Below are 22,271 nucleotides of genomic sequence, written 5' to 3'. Positions count from 1 at the left end.
AATTTCTACTATCTCTTTTACTTTGCTGAGAGTAATAAGATCTTAATGTGGGTGATTCTTTGACATTCTCTTAAATAAGCGATAAGGCATTTGCAGACATGGATTTCTCATGGGCCTTATTTTTAAAAATTTATCTTCTTTCTAACCCTACCGTAAAGGAGGACAGAGCTTAGGTGCAGGAAGGGTAGGAGCACTGTTGTGCCGTAGTTAACAATTTCACAGCGACAGTTTTAGTTTGAAATGTTTTAATTCTGGAAATCTATTCTGATTTTAAGGGTGAGATCTAGTTTGCTTCTATTTACTGGCTTTTGAGTGCTGAGCATTTAGAAATACATCACCACACTGTTTGTTACTACAGAATGAGACTGAGAGACATTTAAAGCCTTGTGTTTGTCCCTTGCTCTACTGTAGAGAGTAATTTAGCGAGACATGCCAGTTGCTTTAGCAAAGTTATGGGGTCTTTCCATTATTAACCCTTTGCTCTTCTGGTAGACTTCAAAGACTGCTTGGCAATGTTTCTGTGATAGAGAAAGGCATCACAAGGAGAGAAAGAGATACCTTATATACTTCTAGTTCTTTTAAAAGATTTATTGCCTTTTACAGTCACAGTTGCTACTTGAGGGGAAATCCCACCTTTGCTGGCTTTATTGTGACAGTGGCTATTGGCAAGGAATAAAGTATAATCTTACTGCTTGTCCTGCAGAGAGTGAGTAAAAGAGCATGGGCTCTCACTTTGTGGAAGTGAAATTAATTTAGCTGTGTGGTCATCACATTCATAACAGTTTATAATAACCCTCTGACACATCTTGAAATACTCTGGTATGTGCTTAGACATATGTATGAAGGTTTTTATTACTGAATTTGTCTAAACATTCAAAACATGACAGTAGTTGAGTCATGATTAGATAGATACTGTATTCAAATATACAAATTGCCTTATAGCTGTTAAATAGAATGAAATATATCAGTTCTTTAAACATCTTTCCTGCCATGATATCTTTAAACTTGTGAGCTAAATAACTCCTTCCCTCCCTAAGTTGCTTCATGTCTGGTATTTTGGTCTCAGCCATGAGAAAAGTAACTAACTACTACTACTATTTTTTGTTAAGATTTTTATTAAAAAAATTCTGCTCATCACAATTGTGGCTCATTTTTCTACAATGATTTTTCCACCAATTTAGTAAATATTTGTAGAATTTGTTGTATAATTCTTGTATTATACCACATTAAGGCCACATTCACAAAAGAAATTTTACAAAATTTCTGTAATTTACTTTTTTTTTAAAGAAAACCTTTTTATTGATTCTTTGTGGATTTCACATCATTCATCTCAACTCCTCTCATCTCCCTGTCCCTTCCATATCTGCCCTCTGCCCTTGCAACCTCCCCCTCAAATAAAACTTGAGAAAAATAAAAGAGGTCTTTGTCGTGGAAGCTGTAGTGCAGTCCAGTGAGTCACACAGTTTACCCTTTAGTCCCTTCATCTTTGCTTGCAATGTTGATTGTAGTGAGTGGCTTGAGGCCCTGGTCTCTGCTCCACTATTCACACTGGGCCCTCACTGGGACTCCTCTTGGGTATCCTGTTGTTGCAGGAGATCCTGCAGCTTTGGGTCTGCAGTTCTGGCCCCTTTACATGCTCCAGTAGTTCATAGATGGGGAGATGTCGGAGTGAACTAACTCATGGCCATGGTTCTGGTCCTGGATGGTGGCTGCGTGGGTCAGCCTGCCAGCTCTCCCTCATGCTCACCACCAGGATAGTTCTCCAGCTCCACTCCTATGCCCTCAGGGACCAGCTCACAGGTGCCCACACCAGCTGGGCCAGCTCTAAGGTGTTGCCTAGGCATTCTTAACTTTTTTATTGGATGCCACAGAATGGCTGTCTAAAGCTTCAAGCCATGATCCATTTCTTGACCCTTGAGCTCATTTCTTAAGTTGATAATGAAAATGAATGCCATATTGTATTATACCCAAACATCTTACCTCTACATTTCATTTTTAAACTATTTATAAATCTTATATTCATTCATTCATTAACTCACTCATTCATTTATTCGTGTGTGCGTGCGTGCACATGCATGTTCATGCATGGGTGCATGCAGAAGAGAGGTCAGAGGACAACTTGCAGAAATCTGTTTTCTTCCACCATTGTTGGGTCCAAAGGATTAAGCTCAGGTCCTCAGGCATGGTGTCAAGCCTCTACCTGCTGAGCCTGCTCACTGGTCCCATCTCTCCATGTTTACATTTTTCTTCTTTGTTCATTCCCTTCTGCTGTACCAGGCAGAGATGTTCCTTTGCAATAATAGCTCTAGTTTATAAGGTCATTTTTGTTCTTTCCTACTAGAAGCTGTGTTCTATAAATATTCAAAATATTTTGTTCAGGCTTCTCAGCTACTATCATACTCTGAGCATAACAGTCATTTGTAAGTGTCTTGAGAGAGTAGACTGTCTCATATTTGGCCTTCTGTGTTGTAACATCTGGGTCAGTAGATGAGAGCCAGGAGTCTTAAAAGTAGTCACGTAAGGTAACTTTTGATAGGAAAAGAAGTGGTTGTTTAGTTTTTCTCAGTTACAGAAAAGTAGATTCACCTCAACTATTAAGGTATAGGATTAAATAGTAAAGGTTAATCTTCAAAATTTTGTTTTGAGATGATGAAGGAGAAACTAGCAAAGAGATAGAACAGATGAGTATTTTAAAGGCATAGAATTGGATTAAGCAACTTGGACAAGATAAAACTGGTATTAGGAATTATTTTCAATTATTGAAGTCTATGTTTTTTTCTTTCTATAAGAGTTTTCAGAGGTCAGTCTGCTACCTAGTGTTCCTTAGTGTTCCTCGGTGCTTGCTCTATTGTAATAAACTTTGAACAATATTCAGTTGTGGATGTTCTTTGCCTGGCTTTGTATTCGTGTTTTGGCAACAGAATTAATGACGATGTGAAAAGGGATACAGAAGTAGAAATAAGCATTTGTAATTGATGTGGCCCCCACTGATTCCAGTAGTATTGGCATAGTATTAGGTATAGTGTAACTGATACATCAAGGAGCCAGTCAGTGCTGTGTTGTCTCAGAGTATAAAGTTGAGTTTTAGGTATCAAGAAACTGTCTTTGCAAATAAAATTTTTGGATGCTTTTATTCTGTTCAAGATTCAAATGTGTACTGTCTACGGGATTTCTTCCAACCTTGGCCTCACATTTAAGGTACCACATATGTAGATAGAAAACAGATTGACTTAACAAGAATCAACTAAGTAAAATAGCCTTGACAGTTTAATCTGAAATGTTTTATTATGAATATTGCATACTTAAAAACAGATTGGAACCTAAGATATAATAACTTAGGTAGACTTACAAATATATACACAGATTTAAACTGAACTCTGAGGCCAATTGTCCTGTGAAGAAGCAGTTTTGGTAAACTGCATCATAAACATTCTAAAACTGGTCTGTTCTAGGACCAAAGGTTGTAATCAAATAGCCTTTATATGAGAAGAGAACATTTTAGTTGTGAGCATAAAGATTAGCCATCTGTGATCATACCCTACTCCCTAAGAGGTCACAGATGGGCTGAGATTAGGGCTTTGTCACAGGTGGCAGAGAGCTTGCTGTGAAAGCACGAGGACTAGAGTACTGTCTTAGCACTCAGGTGGCCCTGCAGCAGTGTGTGCTTGTAATCTGGGAAGGTGGCGATGGAGGTTCTCCAGGATTTGCTGGCCAGCCAGTACTGTGTAGTCAGCCAAATCCAAGTGCAGTAAGAAATAAGGTGGGGAGTAACTGAGGAAGACACAGAGTGTCAACCTCGGGCCTACACAGACAAGTGGACATGCCTATGAACCCATTCACGTGTGGAGGTACACACAAACCCATGTACACAATGAAATTTAAAAAAACCCACAAAGTACATATAACTTTTAATTATTTGAACTAATAATATCAGACTCAAGAATTGTCTGCCTTTGAAACATAATTCTTTAAGGTTTACTTACTAATCTCAAGGTTTAGCTTATAAATGGTTTCTGGTTTCTGGTCTGTAAATTCTCTGGTACTTTGGAAAGGAGTCATTCCTGTTTTGTTTTGTCCCTCCATCCCCATTTAAAGTGGGTCCATCTTACCAGAGTGCCATCAGAAAGATACCAGTGAAGCATCTTTAGTTAACTTAGAAATGACTTTAAGGCAAGCTCAGCTTATTTTTGCTAATTTTATTGTTGCTTTTATATTTTGTTTTACACCTTTTGGAATCTTAACCAGAACTATAAATTCTCAGTGGCTCAGTATCCCCACAGGGTTGTAGAGAAGAAATGGAGTGATGCAGCTGTGGAGTGGCTGCAGTCTAGTGGGAAGGCAGAGACATCTGGTGGGGGTCTGTGTTACAGTTGATTAGATTTAAGGTATAGACTCACGGGAATATATTGTGAAAATAGAACTGTTACCATGGCATTGTAAAGGATAAAAACTAGCTTCAGATGGTTATTTAGATGACCTCTGTTGCTAGTTTCTTCACTGAGAAGCAGGAGGTGAATAGTGACTAGGTGAGGATTAGGGGTGTAGCAGCTGCTCTCCAAACACTGTCAAGGCTTGATTGATGCTATGGTAGCTATGTTAATTATCATAGCAATGTTGTATCCTAGAAAGTTGGGCCATGTAATGAGAAGAATAAAATGAAATAGACATAATAGATTGATAAAAGTACAAGACTTCAAATATGTATCTGCAAAAGCCTAACACATGGCACAGTCATCCATTTCTGTAATTTCTAACATTGGGGAAACTGTTTAATGTAGAAATAAAGGCAGCATTTGGCATTTTAACCTGACCTATCCAGAAATGTCAGAGCAGTGGCTGTGTGAATCAGTTATAACAAAGGAATATACTCAACTTAGTGGTTGTTACTGTTACCCTTATAAAAGTATCAAAACAAATTTATATGTGTTGTTTAGGAAGTTTTGTTTGACTCTTTTATGATAGTAGACTCTGTATTCATCTAGGGAGCTTAACATGTAGCTTTCTATGTTTTCTTGACAATGAAGCTCAGAGTTATCTGTGGGATGATGCTTTCACTGTTTATATGCTCAGTAGCGGCTAGTGTGTGTACAGGTTGGATATGCTTAGATATCATTGATATCATAGCATTTGTGTGAGATGCTCAGAATCATGTGTTATAAGTTAAATCCAAAGATTATAATTAATTTAGAAATTCACTCAAAGCTGTCTGTTTCATTATTTCTCTGATACCAAGATCTGCTGAAATAGTACTTCAGTAGTACTTCAGAGTAACTAGTGATTATCTAGTGAGTAGCTTATGATAGTTAAAGGCTCATTAGATTTTCTGAATGATAAATTCCTTTTTCTTGTATTTACAGGAAACTTGTCCAGTTTAAATCGTCTTGGCCTGAGATACAATAGATTGTCAGCAATACCCAGATCATTAGCAAAATGCTGTGCACTTGAGGAGTTAAACTTAGAGAACAATAACATTTCTACTCTACCAGAGGTAAGAAGCAGATTAGAGGAAACAAAATGTAATTGAAACTAGTCTGCAAGAAAATGGAGGTAAATTAACTAGTTTTACAGCTGGATCCATAATTTGGTGATTGGGACTATTTAAACAGTGAAGATGCTGTCACATACCACCATTAAAGTAAATTCCAAAAACAGAAAGCGCGTGTGTGGGAGCATACTGTTTTAATGTGAAGAAGAAGGTGAAACCAGAGTGAACGAAAGTCTTGCTATAGTCGCTCGCTCTTTACTATGGAGAAGCAGTAGTAACACCTCTAAGAAAAAGTTTTATTTATTGTCAAGATTAATACTATTACTCGTTTGTCACCCAACTTATTACACTATTGATGCAGTAATGTCAAAGCCTGTTTAGTGTATAACAGCTAAAAAAGGATATTTTAACTCCTTATTTTAACTTGAATTATGTTGATTCTGTTAGGAAAAAAAAATTCGTCTAGTAAGAAGTCAACTTCCACCCCCCACCCCCAATATCTGCCTACTTTTGTTGTCTTCTGGTCTCAGTAGAAGAGACACCTCTCACTAATCATTGTACTCTGGAGCCATCTCCTCTTTTGTAAAAATTGGTAAAGATTGGTTTGTAGAATAACGTGTTTCAATGTGATGTGAAATTATTCCCTTTCTTGTATTGAAACTAGTATGCCAATAGTTCTGCAATGCAAATTCTTGGCAATGTGTTTTCTTATTTTATTCAAGCATAATACAGTACTCTACCAAACTAAATGAAGGGACTCAGGCTTACCATTGACCTTTACAATTTCTTTTCTAAGTGGTAAATGAATGTGTATGTGAGAGGAGTGTGAATCTGTCTATTTCTGTGTTGCTTTATATATGAAGAACTATTTGGATAAATGCCACTATATATCAGCTCATAAAAAGATTTAACTCATTTGATTTGTTTGCTAGGGGAAAAATACATAGAGACACATCTATTAATTTGGCTTATTTTACTTTTGTTGTGTGTGTTTTCAGAAAACAGCTTGGAGAGTATAAAGATGTTTACCATGATTGCAGTTGCTAGGCTAGACCACTGAGATTACTATGACAGTACCTTTCCTTAGCAGAAGAATTGTAGCATTTACCTGAGATAAAGAGTGAAGTTCAAGGTAGGCAATCTAGCTCCAAGAACCAGACTGTCTGGATTTTTGTCCTGTGATAGTGATAATTCAGATTAATCAAGATGGGTGAGGTTATGCTGTTTAATGTTATCCGCTTCTCTAATGACTCACCCTTGATAGACTAATTATCACATTAAGTAGGTTTCTTTATTTTTCTCTGTGGTAGTGGTGGCTTTTTTTCTTTTAGAAACAAGACCTTGTAGTGTAGCCTTTTGAGCTGGTATTTGCTATGTAGCTCAAGCTGGTCCTACATACACATGTACCTGTTCCCTTGCCTCAGCAGGATTCCTGAGTGTAGAGATTACATGTGTGCCACCGTGTTCAGCTAAATCCTTGAGGAGCTTTCTTTTGGGTGTTAATTGTGTCCATATTCTTAGATAAAGACTGGGTCCCTATAAAGTATAAACATTTGAAAACTGTGTAATTTTATATACAGATTTATTATCAGTGAAGAAAGATTAATAATTATTTGGCTGTTAAGATATGGACATTGCCGTAGGTGATTTTTTTTTTATATTATATAACTGAAATAAGTCAATTTGTTGGCATCTGTATTATTACGGTATTGTAAAAACAAAAACATAGAAGCCTCTTTGTTCTATCTATTTATCCTTTTTTGCAATCTCTGATGATCATACCTGACCTTTTTTCTGTTGTTTTTAAACAGGGACAAGGGATCCTACAAAGTTTTTTCCATGCATTGGGCTTGGGAGTCTTAAACCCTCTTTTTACTTGTGATAAGATATTAAAAAGGACAGCTCTCTCTGGTCTGAATATGAAAGGCTGTGTGTATATGTTTTCCTATGCATGTTTTCAAGAGAGACACTGGGGAAGCCTTTAACTGACTTTGTCCAAATAAGAAAAATTAAGTCTTACTTAAAAAATCATCCATGTGCTTTGGAAGTAGCATATTTTCAATGCAAGTGCTTGATTCTGTTTGACCATAGACTAAGTAAGGAAAACAGAAAGATCCATTAGGTGCCACTGAAAGGCTTTCAAGCTGTGTTGAGACGATGAATCGTGGCAGTAGTTTACGGTGCTTAGCTGTGGATCTCTGCATCAAATTCCTTCAGTTGCTGGATAAAATTTCTATGGTGACAGTTAAGGTAGTCATCAATCTGATTACAGGGGAAGGCCAGTTCGGGCACCCTCTCCACTAATGCTTTTTAGGGTCTTAGCTGGGGTCATCCTTGTGGATTCCTGGGAATATCCCTAGTTTCAGGTTTCTTGCTAGCCTCGTAATAGCTCCCTCAATCAAGATATCTCTTTCCTTGCTCTCCTGCTCTGTCCTTCCCCCATCTTGGCTATCCCCTCATGTTCTTTTCTACCCTGCCAGTCTCCCCTCTTCCTCCTCTTCTACCCTCTTTTCTACTCCCTCTGCTCCCCCCACTCCCAATTTTCTCAGGAGTTCTTGTCTATTTCCCTTTCCAAGGGGGATCCATGTATGTCTCTCTTAGGGTTCTTCTTGTTACCTAGTTTCTTTGGGGTTGTGGACTATAGGCTGGTTATCCTTTGCTTTACATCTAATATCCATTTATGAGTGAGTATATACCATGTTTGTACTTTCTGGGTCTGGCCTACCTCATTCAGGATGGCTTTTTCTAGTTCCATGTATTTGCATGCAAATTTCAAAATGTCATTTTTTTTAACCACAGAGTATATTATTCTATTGTATAAATGTACCACATTTTCTTTATCCATTCTTCGTTTGAGGGGCATGTAGGTTGTTTCCAGGTAGTGGCTATTACGAATAATACTGCTATGAACACAGTTGAGCACATGTCCTTGTGGTATGAGTGTACATCCTTTGGATATATGACCAAGAGTGGTATTGCTGGGTCTTGAGAAAATTGCTGGCCAATTTTCTGAGAAACCACCATACTGATTTCCAAAGAGGCTGTACAAGTTTGTACTCCCCCCGCCCCCCTCAGGAATGGAGGAATGTTCCCTTTATTCCACATCCTCTCCAGCGTAGGCTGTCCTTGGTGTTTTTGATCTTAGTCATTCTGACCTGCGTAAGAGGCAGAATCATTTTTATTTGCATTTCCCTGATGGCTAAGGACGTTGAGCATTCCCTTAAGTGTCTTTCAGCCATCTGAAATTCTTCTGTTGAGAATTCTCTGTTTAGATCTATACCCCATTTTTGATTGAATTGTTTTTGTATTTTGATGTCTAGTTTCTTGAGTTCTTCATATATTTTGGAGATCAGTATTCTGTCTAATGTGGAGTTAGTGAAGATCTTTCTCCATTCTGTAGGCTGTCCTTTCCCTTGCAGAAGCTTCTCAGTTTACGGAGGTCCCATTTATTAATTGTTGCTCTCAGTGTCTGTGCTGCTGTGCCCATGCATTCAAGGTTACTTTCCACTTTCTCTTCCGTGAGATTCAGTGTGGCTGGATTTATGTTGAGTTGAACTTGGTTTAGTGCATGGGGATAGATATGGATCTATTTACATTTTTCTACATGTTGACATCCAGTTATGCCAACACCATTTGTTGAAGATACTTTCTTTTTTCTATTGTATAATTTTAACTTCTTTGCCAAAAATCAGGTGTTCATCGGTGTGTGGATTGATATCAGGGTCTTCAATTTGATTCTGTTGTTCCACCTGTCTGTTTTTATGTCAATACCAAGCTGTTTTCATTACTATAGCTCTATAGTAGAGCTTGAAGCCAGGGATGGTGATGCCTTTGGATATTTCTTTCTTGTACAGGATTGTTTTGGCTATCCTGGGTTTTTTGTTTTTCCAAATGAAATTGAGTATTGTTCTTTTGAGGTCTGTGAAGAATTGTGTTGGGATTTTAATGGGTATTGCATTGAATCTGGAATGCTTTTGGTAAGATTGCTGTATTTGTTATGTTGATCCTACCTATCCAAGAGCATGGGAGATCTTTCCATTTTCTTGCATCTTCTTCAGTTTCTTTCTTCAAAGACTGTTGTGTTAGGAGTGGCGGGCTATGTCCCGCCACCCGGCTAGCTTTACCTGAAATAATTACATGGAAACTGTATTCTTTTAAACACCGCTTGGCCCATTATATCTAGCATTTTCTCGGCTAACTCTCGCACCTGGACTAGCCCATTTCTAATAATGTACGTAGCCCACCAGGTGGCTTACCAGAGAAGATCTTAACCTGCGTCTGTCTGGAGTGGGAGAATCATGGCGACTCCTTGACTCAGCTTCTTTCTCCCAGCATTCTGTTCTGTTTACTCCGCCTACCTAATTATATGTCCTCTTAAAGGGCCAAGGCAGTCTCTTTATTTAACTAATGAAATTAACACAAAACAGAAGACTCTCCCCCATCAAAAGACTTTAAGTTCTTTTCGTACAGGCCTTTCACTTCTTTGGTTAGTGTTACCCCAAGATAGTTTGTGTTATTTGTGGCTATTTTAAAGGGTGATGTTTCTCTGATTTTTTTGAGTTGATCTTGAATCCTGCCATATTACTTAAGGTGTTTATCAGTTTATTGTGGGCTTGCTGTAAACTCTAGATCGTTGTAGTGATTGTCCCTGAAGATGGTCACAGAACCAGCCTTTCCAAGCTGCAGTTTATCCCCTAAAAGCTATTGCTCTGTTTAAGGCAAATATTACCTTATTTCTTAATCTTACTCTTACTTTGATTTTTACAGAGTCTTTTATCCAGTCTTGTAAAATTGAATAGCTTGACCTTAGCTAGAAATTGCTTCCAGTTATATCCAGTGGGAGGTCCATCTCAGTTTTCCACCATCTATTCCCTCAACATGGAACACAATCGAATCAACAAAATCCCATTTGGAATTTTCTCCAGAGCTAAAGTGTTAAGTAAGCTGAATATGAAGGTAAGTCCCCGTCTGGGGTGTATGTTTGTGTGTGTGTGTGTGTGTGTGTGTGTGTGTGTGTGAGAGAGAGAGAGAGACAGAGAGAGAGAGAGCGCTGTAGTTCTCGTTCATATTTTCTGTACTAGGGTGGAGAGTAGGTGATACCTTGTTGATGAAATCTGTACTGCTAACAGTCATGCTTTAGGACAGTTCTTACTGCATAACAGGTGTTTTCAGACTGAGCACACCCTTAGCAGTTTGTCCTCGAGAAGTAGTCTTGGGTAACTCCAAAAGTACAATGCTAAGGATATATATTACATAACTATTTCATAAATGCCAATGTATGCCAAAAAGGTTTAACTTCTTAAAGTAATATATCTAATGAAATAATATGGAACCACCAAGCTTGATGATCTAGACTAAGACAATATTAAATATCTATTGCAGTATTCTAATAGAAGGTAAAGGATGTAAAAGTCTCCTTTTACACAGGTTTAAGCTGTTTTAAATGTGCTAGTTATTATATTAAATTCCTAGGTATTGTGTACATCCAGCAGCACTTTTTAAGATAGTTTTCCCTTTGGCTGTTGGAGGGATAGATGAATAACCCTCAGGTTCTTTACCTGGCCATATGCCCTTCAGTGAGAAGCTTCCACATTGATAATGTGACTTTATAAGTTTACTGTGTAAGGAAAAAAATCATGGAAAATTGTAAGTACTATGATTTAATTTGTAATGGATAGATTTTCGGTCCAGAGACGATAATGGAAATGGTCACATACCTAATCCTGACTGTAGCTGAGTAGGAATCCAGGAAACCTGGGTTTCTTTGTTAATGTTGTCGTAGTATACTACATGGTTTTGTCATTCTTTAAACTCTGCACCATAATTTTGGCCTTTAGTAATCTAAATCTGTAACTTTGTTTCTATACTTTGTCATGATAACTATTTGAATGTATATGAGTAAAAATTTTAAATGAAGATAATCTTAAAATCCGAGTAATATTTCTTAGTCTGTTGATGTGAGAAAGGATGCAGAGGTAATAAATCGCCTTTCTGCTGAGTGCTCCTTGTGTAACAGTACTGGTGGCAGACTTCTTGCATACCATGCACAAGGTCCTGGGTTTAGTCCCCAGCATAAGTAACAAGTAGTGTCTCGGTTTCTAATAGGTGTAGACTATGATGAAGCAGGTGTTGCTAGTTTTTGCCCTTGAAGATACATTTTAATTGCTCTGTTGTTGTTAGAGTTTATCTACCTGAGATTTTAGAAAATGAATGTGAAACTGATGAACTTTGTCTTAACATTCCATCAAATGTGATCAAAGATTAACAAAACTTTTTCTTGGAAATAAAAGTGAGACTTGAAAGTTTTTTCTATATATGTACTATACTTTTTTGTAATTTTAAAAACTACATTTGTATTTGTTTTTGTTTGCTTGAGTAACGTAGCTCATAAGGGGAGGTCAAAGGACAGGTTTTTTTTGGCGGGTCTCTTCTACCATGTGTATTCTACTGGTCAGGCTGGTGGCAAGTACCTTTCCCCACTGAGATGTCCTGCCCGCTTCTTACCCATATCTTAACTGAACATTCTTATTGTACTCTGATTTTCTGTACATTATTATGAAGTAGTTTAACCTCAGAATAAAAGCCTACTTAATTAAAATGTTGGAAATTCAGAGTTTTATTGGTAAGTTTTGGCTCTTGTTTTATTTATTCTATCTGTTGATAAATATGAGAATAAAATTTTCTGTTTAAGAATTTTGCTTGCAGAAGAGAATGTAAATGGTGACTTTATTTTTATGGTTCTACCTGGGTACTTCTTCTCTCTACCAGGACAATCAGTTGACATCACTTCCTTTGGATTTTGGAACTTGGACCAGTATGGTAGAATTGAATTTAGCCACAAATCAGCTCACAAAGATCCCAGAGGACGTGTCTGGTCTTGTTTCTCTTGAGGTGAGTGAATATAGTGTAATTAGAGATGGTCATGTCTGGACTCCATTGGATGCACAACCCTGTGAGGGGAGGGAAGTGTTGATGCCATTGAACCACCTCTGCCTGACAGAAGCTGAGAGAATTAAATGCAGAATCTTTGAAGAGAAAGATGTCTAAAACTTAGCATCTTGAAAACAGTTTCCTTTCATTCAGGAAACATGGCATTACTTGCCAAAATAATTACTGATTCTTCAGATTTACACTCACAGCCTTTTATTGTATGGCTTTGGCCTAATTTTATCATCCCTTGTGTTGGTAATGTGTTGTCCCTAGCTGTAGCTCTGTGTCCCTTGTGTTGGTGATGTGTTGTCCATAGCTGTATGTCTGTGTACCATCTCAGTGTCTGGAATATTGCTTTTCATCCTCTTGATTTTACTTTTTCCTTTCAAAAGCTTTCCCCCATAATTAAAGATCCACCTTAGTCAGGAATGACTGTTACTGTCTTTACTTAGTGAAGTTTTCATCTTTTAACACACAGCTTAGGAAGATAGTAAATATGTTGTTTTTAAGATTTTTTAAAAAAAAAAAAACTTTTAAAAGTTCTATTATATTGTAAAGCAGCAGTTCCCAACCTTCCTAATGCTGCAGCCTTTTAATACTGTCAGTTCCTTATGTTGTGGTGACTCCAACCATAACATTATTTTGTTGCTACTTTATAACTGTAATTTTGCTATTGTTATGAATCCTAATGTAAATATCTGATATGCGACCCAAGAGGGGTTGCAGTGCACAGGCTGAGAACCACTGTCATAAGGTGCAGTGCAGCGGCTGACAGACATTGAAACACAGTTGTCATAAGGTGCAGTGCAGCGGCTGACAGAGATTGAAACACAGTTGTCATAAGGTGCAGTGCAGCGGCTGACAGAGATTGAAACACAGTTGTCATAAGGTGCAGTGCAGCGGCTGACAGACATTGAAACACAGTTGTCATAAGGTGCAGTGCAGCGGCTGACAGACATTGAAACACAGTTGTCACAAGGTGCAGTGCAGCGGCTGACAGACATTGAAACACAGTTGTCATAGGGTGCAGTGCAGCGGCTGACAGACATTGAAACACAGTTGTCACAAGGTGCAGTGCAGCGGCTGACAGACATTGAAACACAGTTGTCATAGGGTGCAGTGCAGCGGCTGACAGACATTGAAACACAGTTGTCATAAGGTGCAGTGCAGCGGCTGACAGAGATTGAAACACAGTTGTCATAAGGTGCAGTGCAGCGGCTGACAGACATTGAAACACAGTTGTGTTTTTGTCACTCCGTGTTTGGATCTCATCTACCGAAGCTTTAGTTTCCTGAGGAGTGAAATGAGGTAATAGCACGCCATAGTTTTAATTCAGATTAAGTGAATCACATAAACAAAGTGCATTTGATATAAGGTCCTAGTAAACTCCAGTGGTGGCTATTGTTCTTGTATTGATCTTGTTTTGTGTGTTTTTTTATGGATTTTATAAAGTTGAGGCAAATAAGTAGACAGCGTTAGTTACAATTTTATGTGGCTCTTTCAATTTACTGCTCTTTTTCCTAACCCAGCTCCCATTATTGTCTCCCTATTTCCATGCCGAATTATAACTTCTTTGAGAAAAAGGACCCTAGAGCTTCCTCAGTCCTTTTACCTTTTAATGTTTCTAGGGTGTAGTGAAGAATTTCTAAATTGTAACTTCAGTTACTGCTCATTGTTATAGACAGTTGTAAGTCAATGGCTTACTGTCCTTAAGTGAATATTTTAAGAATTTTGAATAAAAATTAGGTTATTAATACTTATAATTATTTACTGTCAATATTTTAGTTTTAAGACAATAGTTAATTTTGTTTTTCCTTTAAAAATTTAGTTAATAAACTATTTCCATGTTTTTAAGTAATTGAATAAAATCTCTTTGTAGTATATTTGTTTTAAAGTGTATTAGTCAATTAAATATTTAATATTTTTTATTATTAGTCATTTTTGGGAATTAGCATTGCTTAATAATCTTTAATTTTCATAACAATCATGTGTAAGTTATTTCTTGAGTTGTGAAATGCTGTCAATAATTTCTGCTTAGGTTCTAATATTATCGAACAATCTTCTAAAGAAGCTTCCCCATGGTCTTGGAAACCTTAGAAAGTTACGAGAATTAGATCTAGAGGAGAACAAACTGGAATCCTTGCCCAATGAGATTGCTTATCTCAAGGATTTGCAGGTAAAACCCTCTCCTGGTGGTGATAGAATTATATCACTAAAGTTCTTGAAACCATTCCAAATTACAACTTTTTCTTTAGATTTTGATATAATTTTCCAATTAAAGATTTTTATCTTATTGTCCTTACGTGAACTTCAAATATACTGTCTGCTTTTGTTCTCCTAACAAATGAAATTGTTTGAAAGAAGATCTTGTGATTTACTAAACAAGTTTTACCCAACTTAATTTCCCTGTTATTTATTTTACTTATTAGATATATGATTATAAATATATGTCATTGTAGGAAATGTATGTGTAACTTTTTTATTTTGTTAATCTTCTAGAAATTAGTCTTGACAAACAACCAGTTGACCACTCTTCCCAGAGGTATCGGTCACCTCACCAACCTCACACACCTGGGCCTTGGAGAGAACCTGCTTACTCACCTTCCCGAGGAAATTGGTATGAACCTGTGGACACTTGACTCTGCTTATTGACTTTGTGTTTTCAGATAGATAGGTTTGATAAATACACTTTTCTGTGAATTCCTTTACATCAAGCTTAAGACTTTTAATGAAGTGCCAATGGTTTTTCTCCTAAATTCTTAGAATTAAACCTGTGTTTAAGAATGGTTGGAATGCTGCCAGTAGGTAGACCTTACTTACGAATCTCAATGTACAAGATTGTTTTCTGTTCTTCCAAACTTAGTAGTTAGATGGGCTTGTGTTAAATTAGCACTGTCTGCACTGTAAGGACATTTCTGTTTTTGTTGTCTTTATTTAGATTTTGTTTATAATAACTAGTTCTGAAACCACAGAAGTGAGTCACTATTTGTAGCTTCTGGAAGAACATTCTTCATAGGGATTTAGGGTTAATTGTAGTATTTGCTTGCTATTAAAGCCTGGATTTACTTTTAGAATTTTTCCAAATAGTCACATCTAATATTTATATAATTAATATGGCCACTTTGAATGTAGGCATCAGGTCATAATCCTGTTTTATAACAGAGTCCATTGAGTAGTCCCTAAATTAGTAATTCTGTGGATTATAATCTGTTCTCTATAGTTCCTGTTCTGTAAGCAAGATAAAGTAGTAATGTTTTTTTTGCAAATGATAGACAATTTAAAATTTAGTTGTGCCACTTGGCTGGCTTTGTAGCTTTAGATAGAGACTGTCCACCCTAATGTCTTCTTACCTGTAAACCAGGCCAGTAACTCACTCCATGGAGATTGCCTTGAGATTAACTATTCCACTTGTAGACTAGTCTCTCTTGCTGCCTGTTGGCTTACTACTTTCCTGCTGCCACTGGCAAGTAGTCTATGTTTTGATTTTTAAAATAGAGGCTTAAGAATACATATGTGAGGCCGGGCGGTGGTGGCGCACGTCTTTAATCCCAGCACTCGGGAGGCAGAGGCAGGCGGATCTCTGTGAGTTCGAGACCAGCCTGGTCTACAAGAGCTAGTTCCAGGACAGGCTCCAAAACCACAGAGAAACCCTGTCTTGAAAAACCAAAAAAAAAAAAAAGAATACATATGTGAACTCTCAACTGACCAACAGAATGTCTGAAAATGGAGTGTTTCCACAAACCTCATAAGCCTCAAAACCATTGTGATTCTCTGGTTATAAAGAGGGACCTATAATTGTGGTTTTAAAATGTTTTCCCAGTTGATTTGAATATGCTGCAATTTGAAACCTACAGTGGTGAAAGTTTTAAGAATAGTAATTAATTGTTTTCCCTCCCTGAACAGGCACACTGGAAAATCTAGAAGAACTGTATTTGAATGACAACCCCAACCTTCACAGCCTCCCTTTTGAGCTGGCTCTCTGCAGCAAGCTGTCAATCATGAGTATTGAGAACTGTCCACTCAGTCACCTCCCACCTCAAATTGTTGCTGGAGGGCCTTCGTTCATTATTCAGTTTTTAAAGATGCAGGGTCCATATCGTGCCATGGTCTGATACAAACTGCTGGTCCCACACACTGTTCAAACATAGACTGCCATTAATGTTTCATATCTATATCTGTATCTGTGGATATTGATCTATGGCAGATTTATAAAGACTGCATTATGTGTTTCTGCTAATAGAGGAATCATAGCCATTTAGATTTTTTTAATTCTGTAAAGAAAAAAAGGCTTATATAAGTTTTCTTTGCTAAATTTGATGGATGGTTTTCTGTTGTGTAATCTGATATGCCAGTTTGTTTAAAAATCTTCCAAGAAATTATGAAGTCATTAAATTTAAGGGACAAAATGATATAATCAGATATGTGTTTCTCTTAGGAAAATGTGGCCCAAAAATTTTGTTGCAACTTTTCGTATCCATTTCCCCTTACAGCGTCAGATCTTTATAATGGCATGAGCCCTGAAGGTAGAATTTTTCTTTAACTTATTTTGAAATTTGAAATTTAAAATTTTTATATTGTTTACAGTTGGAGTGAATCACTGGATTATTTTGATTTGCTCTGTTTTAATCAGATATAGAGTTTATATTCTGTGTTAAAAATTTGCATCAGTTAGTTTAAATATTAAAAGATACTTTATTGAGCAACAGCTGGCAAACAGAAAATATACATTTAGAAATCAAAATTTCCACTACTTTTATTTCTCTAATGAACTGTAAAATAAATATCTGAAGTGAACCTTTGGGGTCGGGGTATTGAGACCTTTCTTAGAATAAGTATTTTTACTCTGGGGGAGCAGAAATCTGTGGTGGAAGGTTTTCTTTTCCATTCCTGAAAAGTGCAGATCCACAAAAATTAAACAGAAATTTGGCAAATAAATTACACATAAACACACATTCTATATATGTATATACAATGCTATATAGATATGTATTTATTATATCATAAACCACAATAGGTAACTTTAAAGTCTTTACCCTTTCCTTGTACAATGAGATGAATGTCTCTCTCTAAAGACTGCAGTGTATGTATGTTTCAAGGTTATTTAACAGTGTACTGTGGTTTTATATCTTGACTCGCCTTGTACATCTTTCTGTTCTGGAGTATCTGTGTCTAAGCACAATATCTTCACACTGTGCTGTATTGCTGCTGAACTAAATGCACTTTCCCCATAGATGGGACACTGGCTTCAAACAATTCAGTTCAGTACCATTATTTTCAGTTTCATTTCTTCTTTGTTATTAGATGGTATAGTACAGTTATGGGAAATGGCACATTGCATCGACACTATTGGTAGTTCCATGGAAGTTACGTAGGTTGTGCATGTACTATTTGATAATATTTTCTTTTGCTTTACTGCCTTTATGAATAGCAAAATTGTGAATGTGTGTCCCTTACATAGTACTCTTATTTTTGATAGTCTTGGTCTAGGTCAGTTTAATTATTGAGGAGACCCCACAGAGCAAGTGCATCCTAGATTACATCCTAAAACACACCTTCCATATAATGAGTAACCATTATATATAATTAAATATTGCTGCTTATTTTTCTGTTTTGCCTCCCCCCATTTTGGGGGGTTATTTTGTTCTAAACAAGTATTTTTTTACAATTAAAACTGTAATATCAAGATAAAAATTTGGACTTTTGCTTTTCCTGGAACTCAAACTCAAGAATGGGTTTGAGGTCAAATCTGGGTTCAAACTTCTAAGGAACACCGAATAAATGGAAGGCAGGTAAAGATATAAAACCCTAGAATGCTTAAATGTGCTGTAAAACTATTGTAATGTTCACTGGATTTTACAAACTCATATCCTTTCTCTTTTTCCATCTACTGTGGCTTTTCAGTTAAGATTTTTGTTTATAAAAGGAATTTATTACAGTTCTACCTAGAACTTGTGTGTGTGTATGGCCTTCCTTCCTCCCTCCCTCCCTCCCTCCCTCCCTCCCTCCCTCCCTCTATCTTTCTCTTTCTCTTTCTCTTTATTCTTTTAAATCTCATATCCATATGTATTGATATTAAGGTCATGGAACTGAAACTTGCGAGATAGTGGTCTAGTGTCTTTTCTTGTGAAACATGTTTTTTTTCAAAATGAAAATATATGAAAAATTTTAAACAATTTGGTTTCCCTACATTTATTTAAGTTATTCTACAATAGAGGTGGAAAATGATCACAAATTTACATGTAGGACTAATGCTACATATACATAGTGTATTATTAATCTCTTCAAGATGTAAACTATAGATCTTCTTTAGAGATGCTGCCTTAGAGTATTTCTTTAATTTAATAACTTTCTACCAAGAAGCTAGACTCCACTTAGGAGAGGAATACTAGTAAAATCAAGATACTTAATCCTTGAGTAAGGGATGGTGAATGACTACATATTCACTAACTTTTTCATGAACGTCATTGGGACTGTTTGCATATTTAAAAATTGCCTTTCTTTTAAAAGAATAATGTTTGACTCTATATAAGATTTGCTTAATAAACTAAGAATCATAGACTGTTGTCTGAAACATGCACATTTTAGTTTGTTAATCTGTAGCAGTTAAATGGAAACAACACAGTCTTCTGTAGGTGTTTGTTTAGAATGTCACACAGAAAGGAGAGATGGTGATTTATAGATTAATGAAAACAATAAAGTTTAGACACGAAAACAAAGGTAACTTCATATTTAAAATGTGGGCAACGTAGTTGGAGTGAAGTCGCAAAGTTTGGATTACAAGTTTCTAATTAAATTTGTGTAGTCTGAACTATTTAAAGTGAATGAATTTAGGCTGGGATGTAGCTAAATGTAAGATGTAGCCTAGTGTTCACAAGATCCTGGTTCAACCCTGGTATACCCAGCCCCAATAATACAAACAAAAACTACCTCATACAAAAAAGAAGAAAAGGGTACACAGTTAACCAGGCATGGTGGTTCAAACTCAAGGCTGATGCAAGATGATCTCAAGTTAAAGAGTAGTCTGGATGATGTATTGAGATCTTTCCCCCACCCCAAATCAAAAATAGCATTCTTCCCACTCAAGAAGTACCCTTGTGTCCTGTTGCTGGCAGCTGCAACAGCTTCCTGAGTGCTGCATGGCTGAACCTTGGAAAGTTCCAGTCTCTCTGCCCTTTTAGTGTAAGGTGCTCTGCAGGCTTATCATCCTTTATAAAGTCATTTACACCCTGAGTTTTTGAAGGGTGGGGTCTTGTCCTCAAGTATCTGTCCTACTGTCCAGTCCTAGTTGCTTTGTAATCATGCTGAGTCTCTTCAGGCTCATAGCAGATGGACCAGCAATTGCTTTAAGTCAGTTTAATACTTCTTTCTTCACCAAACTGCATGTTTCAAATCTTTGAATTCTTTTTTTTTTTCTTTCAGTTATTATTGTAGAGTTGGGTAAAAACTGCAAGCAGTAACCACGGAGCCTAGATGTTAAACTGTTGAAATTTCCTATTAGTCTATTACTTTTAAATTCAGCTCACTCAGAATTTCACCATACAGAGTACAGCCAAATTCTCTGTCACACTGTGACATGAATAGCCTCCAAGTATCCATCCCAATCTTCCTTCTTCCCCTACCTGAGATATAAGTAGCATGTGCTGGCCATGTTCCTGTCTGCCCTGTGCTCTTGTGAATTGTCACTATGATTGTCCCTTGAGCTCCTATTCAAGGGCTTCTGTAGTCTATTACACTGTGCTCTTCCACTCCCCTCCCCAAACCGAAGTTCCAAAGACCTAGGTGGAGACTGGGAAGCAGGGAAAGCAAGCTAGACCCAGACATGAGTGGCCTACTTCTTTAGCCAGGTCTACCTGCTGTATTTGCTGCAGATGAAAACACGGGCCTGTGGAGGACACTGAATGCCATGTATTGACTGTCAGCCTTTAAAAAAAATTATTCTTCCTCGGCTACCTTCAAGTTTAATGTAGTGTGTTTCTTTGTACCTAATTATCCAAACAGACTTCAGTAGCTGTTACTTGTTCATAATTTTTTTTGATAATTTGTATTGTCAGAATTCCAGTTTGGCCATAATTTTTTTAATATAATCCAAAGTTTTCTGAAACTTTTAAAGACTTACCTTGTTTAAGGTTTTTAAATGTTTGTTTTTAAGAGGACAGTTGTGTGTTGAGTCATAAAATGAATTTGTCACTCCACTGTGTTGCTTCCCTCACTAAAACAACCGTTCATAGCTTCGGCTGCAGTTGGTTAAATAGGTGATTGCTGATTTCATCAGTGGTGTCGAGTAAGGCAGCCAGTGAGGGCCTGGTCAGACCCCCAGCCTGGAAATGCATGCACTAAACTTGAAGATTCACACCTGCCAAGACCCAAGTCTGTTATGTGTAATGTATACATTATCTGCAACTATTTCTGTTTGCATAGCTCTCTTTACTAAAAAATTTTAACTTGGGTGATGACTTCAGGGATTTGAAATTATCTCCTGTCTCAGATAAATCTAGCTTGGAAGTACACAGTACAGTGGAACACTCTCAGGCGGTGTTTTTTTCGTTTGTCATTGGATCACTGAGGAACCCTTCTTTCTAAAACTTCATCTTTGGAAGAGATTGTATAGAGCTGTGAGTACAACCTTAAAGAAAAGGGACTTCCTGGCAGCAGTCCTGAATTGCTTCAGGAGTCTAGCAGATTATGTAGACAGATTGCAGCCCCCCCTCCCCCCATGACCCAGAACATGGCCAAACATAAATTAGTGACAGTTGCCTTTTGGAGGATGTTGACTTTCCTCTGTGTTTCTTTGTTCTCCTATATCCTAAGTTTGGAAAGTATATCTACATCCTTTGAAAATCTGGGCTCTTGGTATTTTTTGTTGTTGTTGTTATGTATCTTGGGAAGAAATAGTGAACAATCCACTTGCTGTTTGCTCTCTTTGCTTTCTGGGTGAAGATGTGGCCTCATCTTCCTGACCTAGTCACCTGGTACCAAATCTCTTTCCCCTATGATGGACTCTGCCTCTGAAGCTGTGAGCCAGAATATAGTCTTCTAGTTCCTTCTGGCTGTTGTGCTGAATTACAGCAACAGGAAGTACCCAGTATATGTACTGTGTTACACTGATGGTAGACTTCAGAACAAGGAAAAGTATCTGAGGTAAAGGGACAAGATCTAATCAAAGGTCTGTCTTAAAGGTACAATCTCTAGTAACATCCACAAGAAGTGGGTCAGGCCAATGTCAGCTTACTTTTGTATGTTGGAGACTTCACCCTCCATTAGATATTTTGGGGGACCCATGTAATATTGAATTTTCTTGAAGTTATATGCTAAATGAAAATGAAACATACAAACTTGTCATATTGTTTAGCATGGAGAAAACAGAGCCTAAAGGAGCCTTTAGAGCATCTGCGCCGTATTAAAAATAAGATCTAAGATAAAATGATGTTCTTAACCTCAAAAAAGAGCAAATTTAATCTAAAATAATCCAAAGGAAAAAGAGAGTAGACATCAATGAAAGTAAAACAAGAAATCAATAGAAAAAAATCAATAAAACGAAAAATGAGATTTTTTTGAAAATTTAAACAGTAAAACTCATAACCTTCTAGCCAGGCTAAGACCTACTACCCTACTAATTCTTATCATAAATGATAAGGCGTCACTACAGCTTCCATGGGGGAAGAAAAGGTAATAGATACTATAAAAATGTCTGTGGCGCTCAATTTTAAAGTTAAGACAAAATGGGCCAGTTCTTTAAAAGATACACTATGCCAAAATATAAACAAGAAAAAATGTATATTGGTGCCTATTGAAAAAAATGAGTCTATACTTCTATTTAGTAGAATTCATCAAACATATAAAGAAAAATTTTTTTTAA

The 22,271-nt window shown here is 37.0% G+C and overlaps 1 protein-coding gene across 3 annotated transcripts in view; it reads left to right on the top strand.

Annotated features, from left to right (window-relative positions):
* The window catches only part of Shoc2 (SHOC2 leucine rich repeat scaffold protein), an 86,635-nt gene extending 69,426 nt beyond the window's left edge, over positions 1-17,209 (top strand). For all 3 annotated transcript variants that reach the window (XM_041661573.1, XM_041661571.1, XM_041661572.1), the window contains 6 exons: positions 5,358-5,488; positions 10,253-10,441; positions 12,254-12,376; positions 14,454-14,591; positions 14,915-15,032; positions 16,319-17,209. In XM_041661573.1, the coding sequence (XP_041517507.1) occupies positions 5,358-5,488; positions 10,253-10,441; positions 12,254-12,376; positions 14,454-14,591; positions 14,915-15,032; positions 16,319-16,527 (908 nt within the window). In that variant the 3' untranslated portion in view covers positions 16,528-17,209. The remainder of the gene's footprint in view (positions 1-5,357; positions 5,489-10,252; positions 10,442-12,253; positions 12,377-14,453; positions 14,592-14,914; positions 15,033-16,318) is intronic.
* The last annotated feature ends 5,062 nt before the right edge of the window (positions 17,210-22,271 follow it).

This window comes from Microtus oregoni, unplaced genomic scaffold, assembly GCF_018167655.1.
Source record: "Microtus oregoni isolate MIOR12 unplaced genomic scaffold, Mior012 000012F_ref0000307, whole genome shotgun sequence".
NCBI lineage: Eukaryota > Metazoa > Chordata > Mammalia > Rodentia > Cricetidae > Microtus > Microtus oregoni.
Note: the sequence above shows the minus strand (reverse complement) of the source record. Positions and strands in the feature narration are given on the sequence as shown.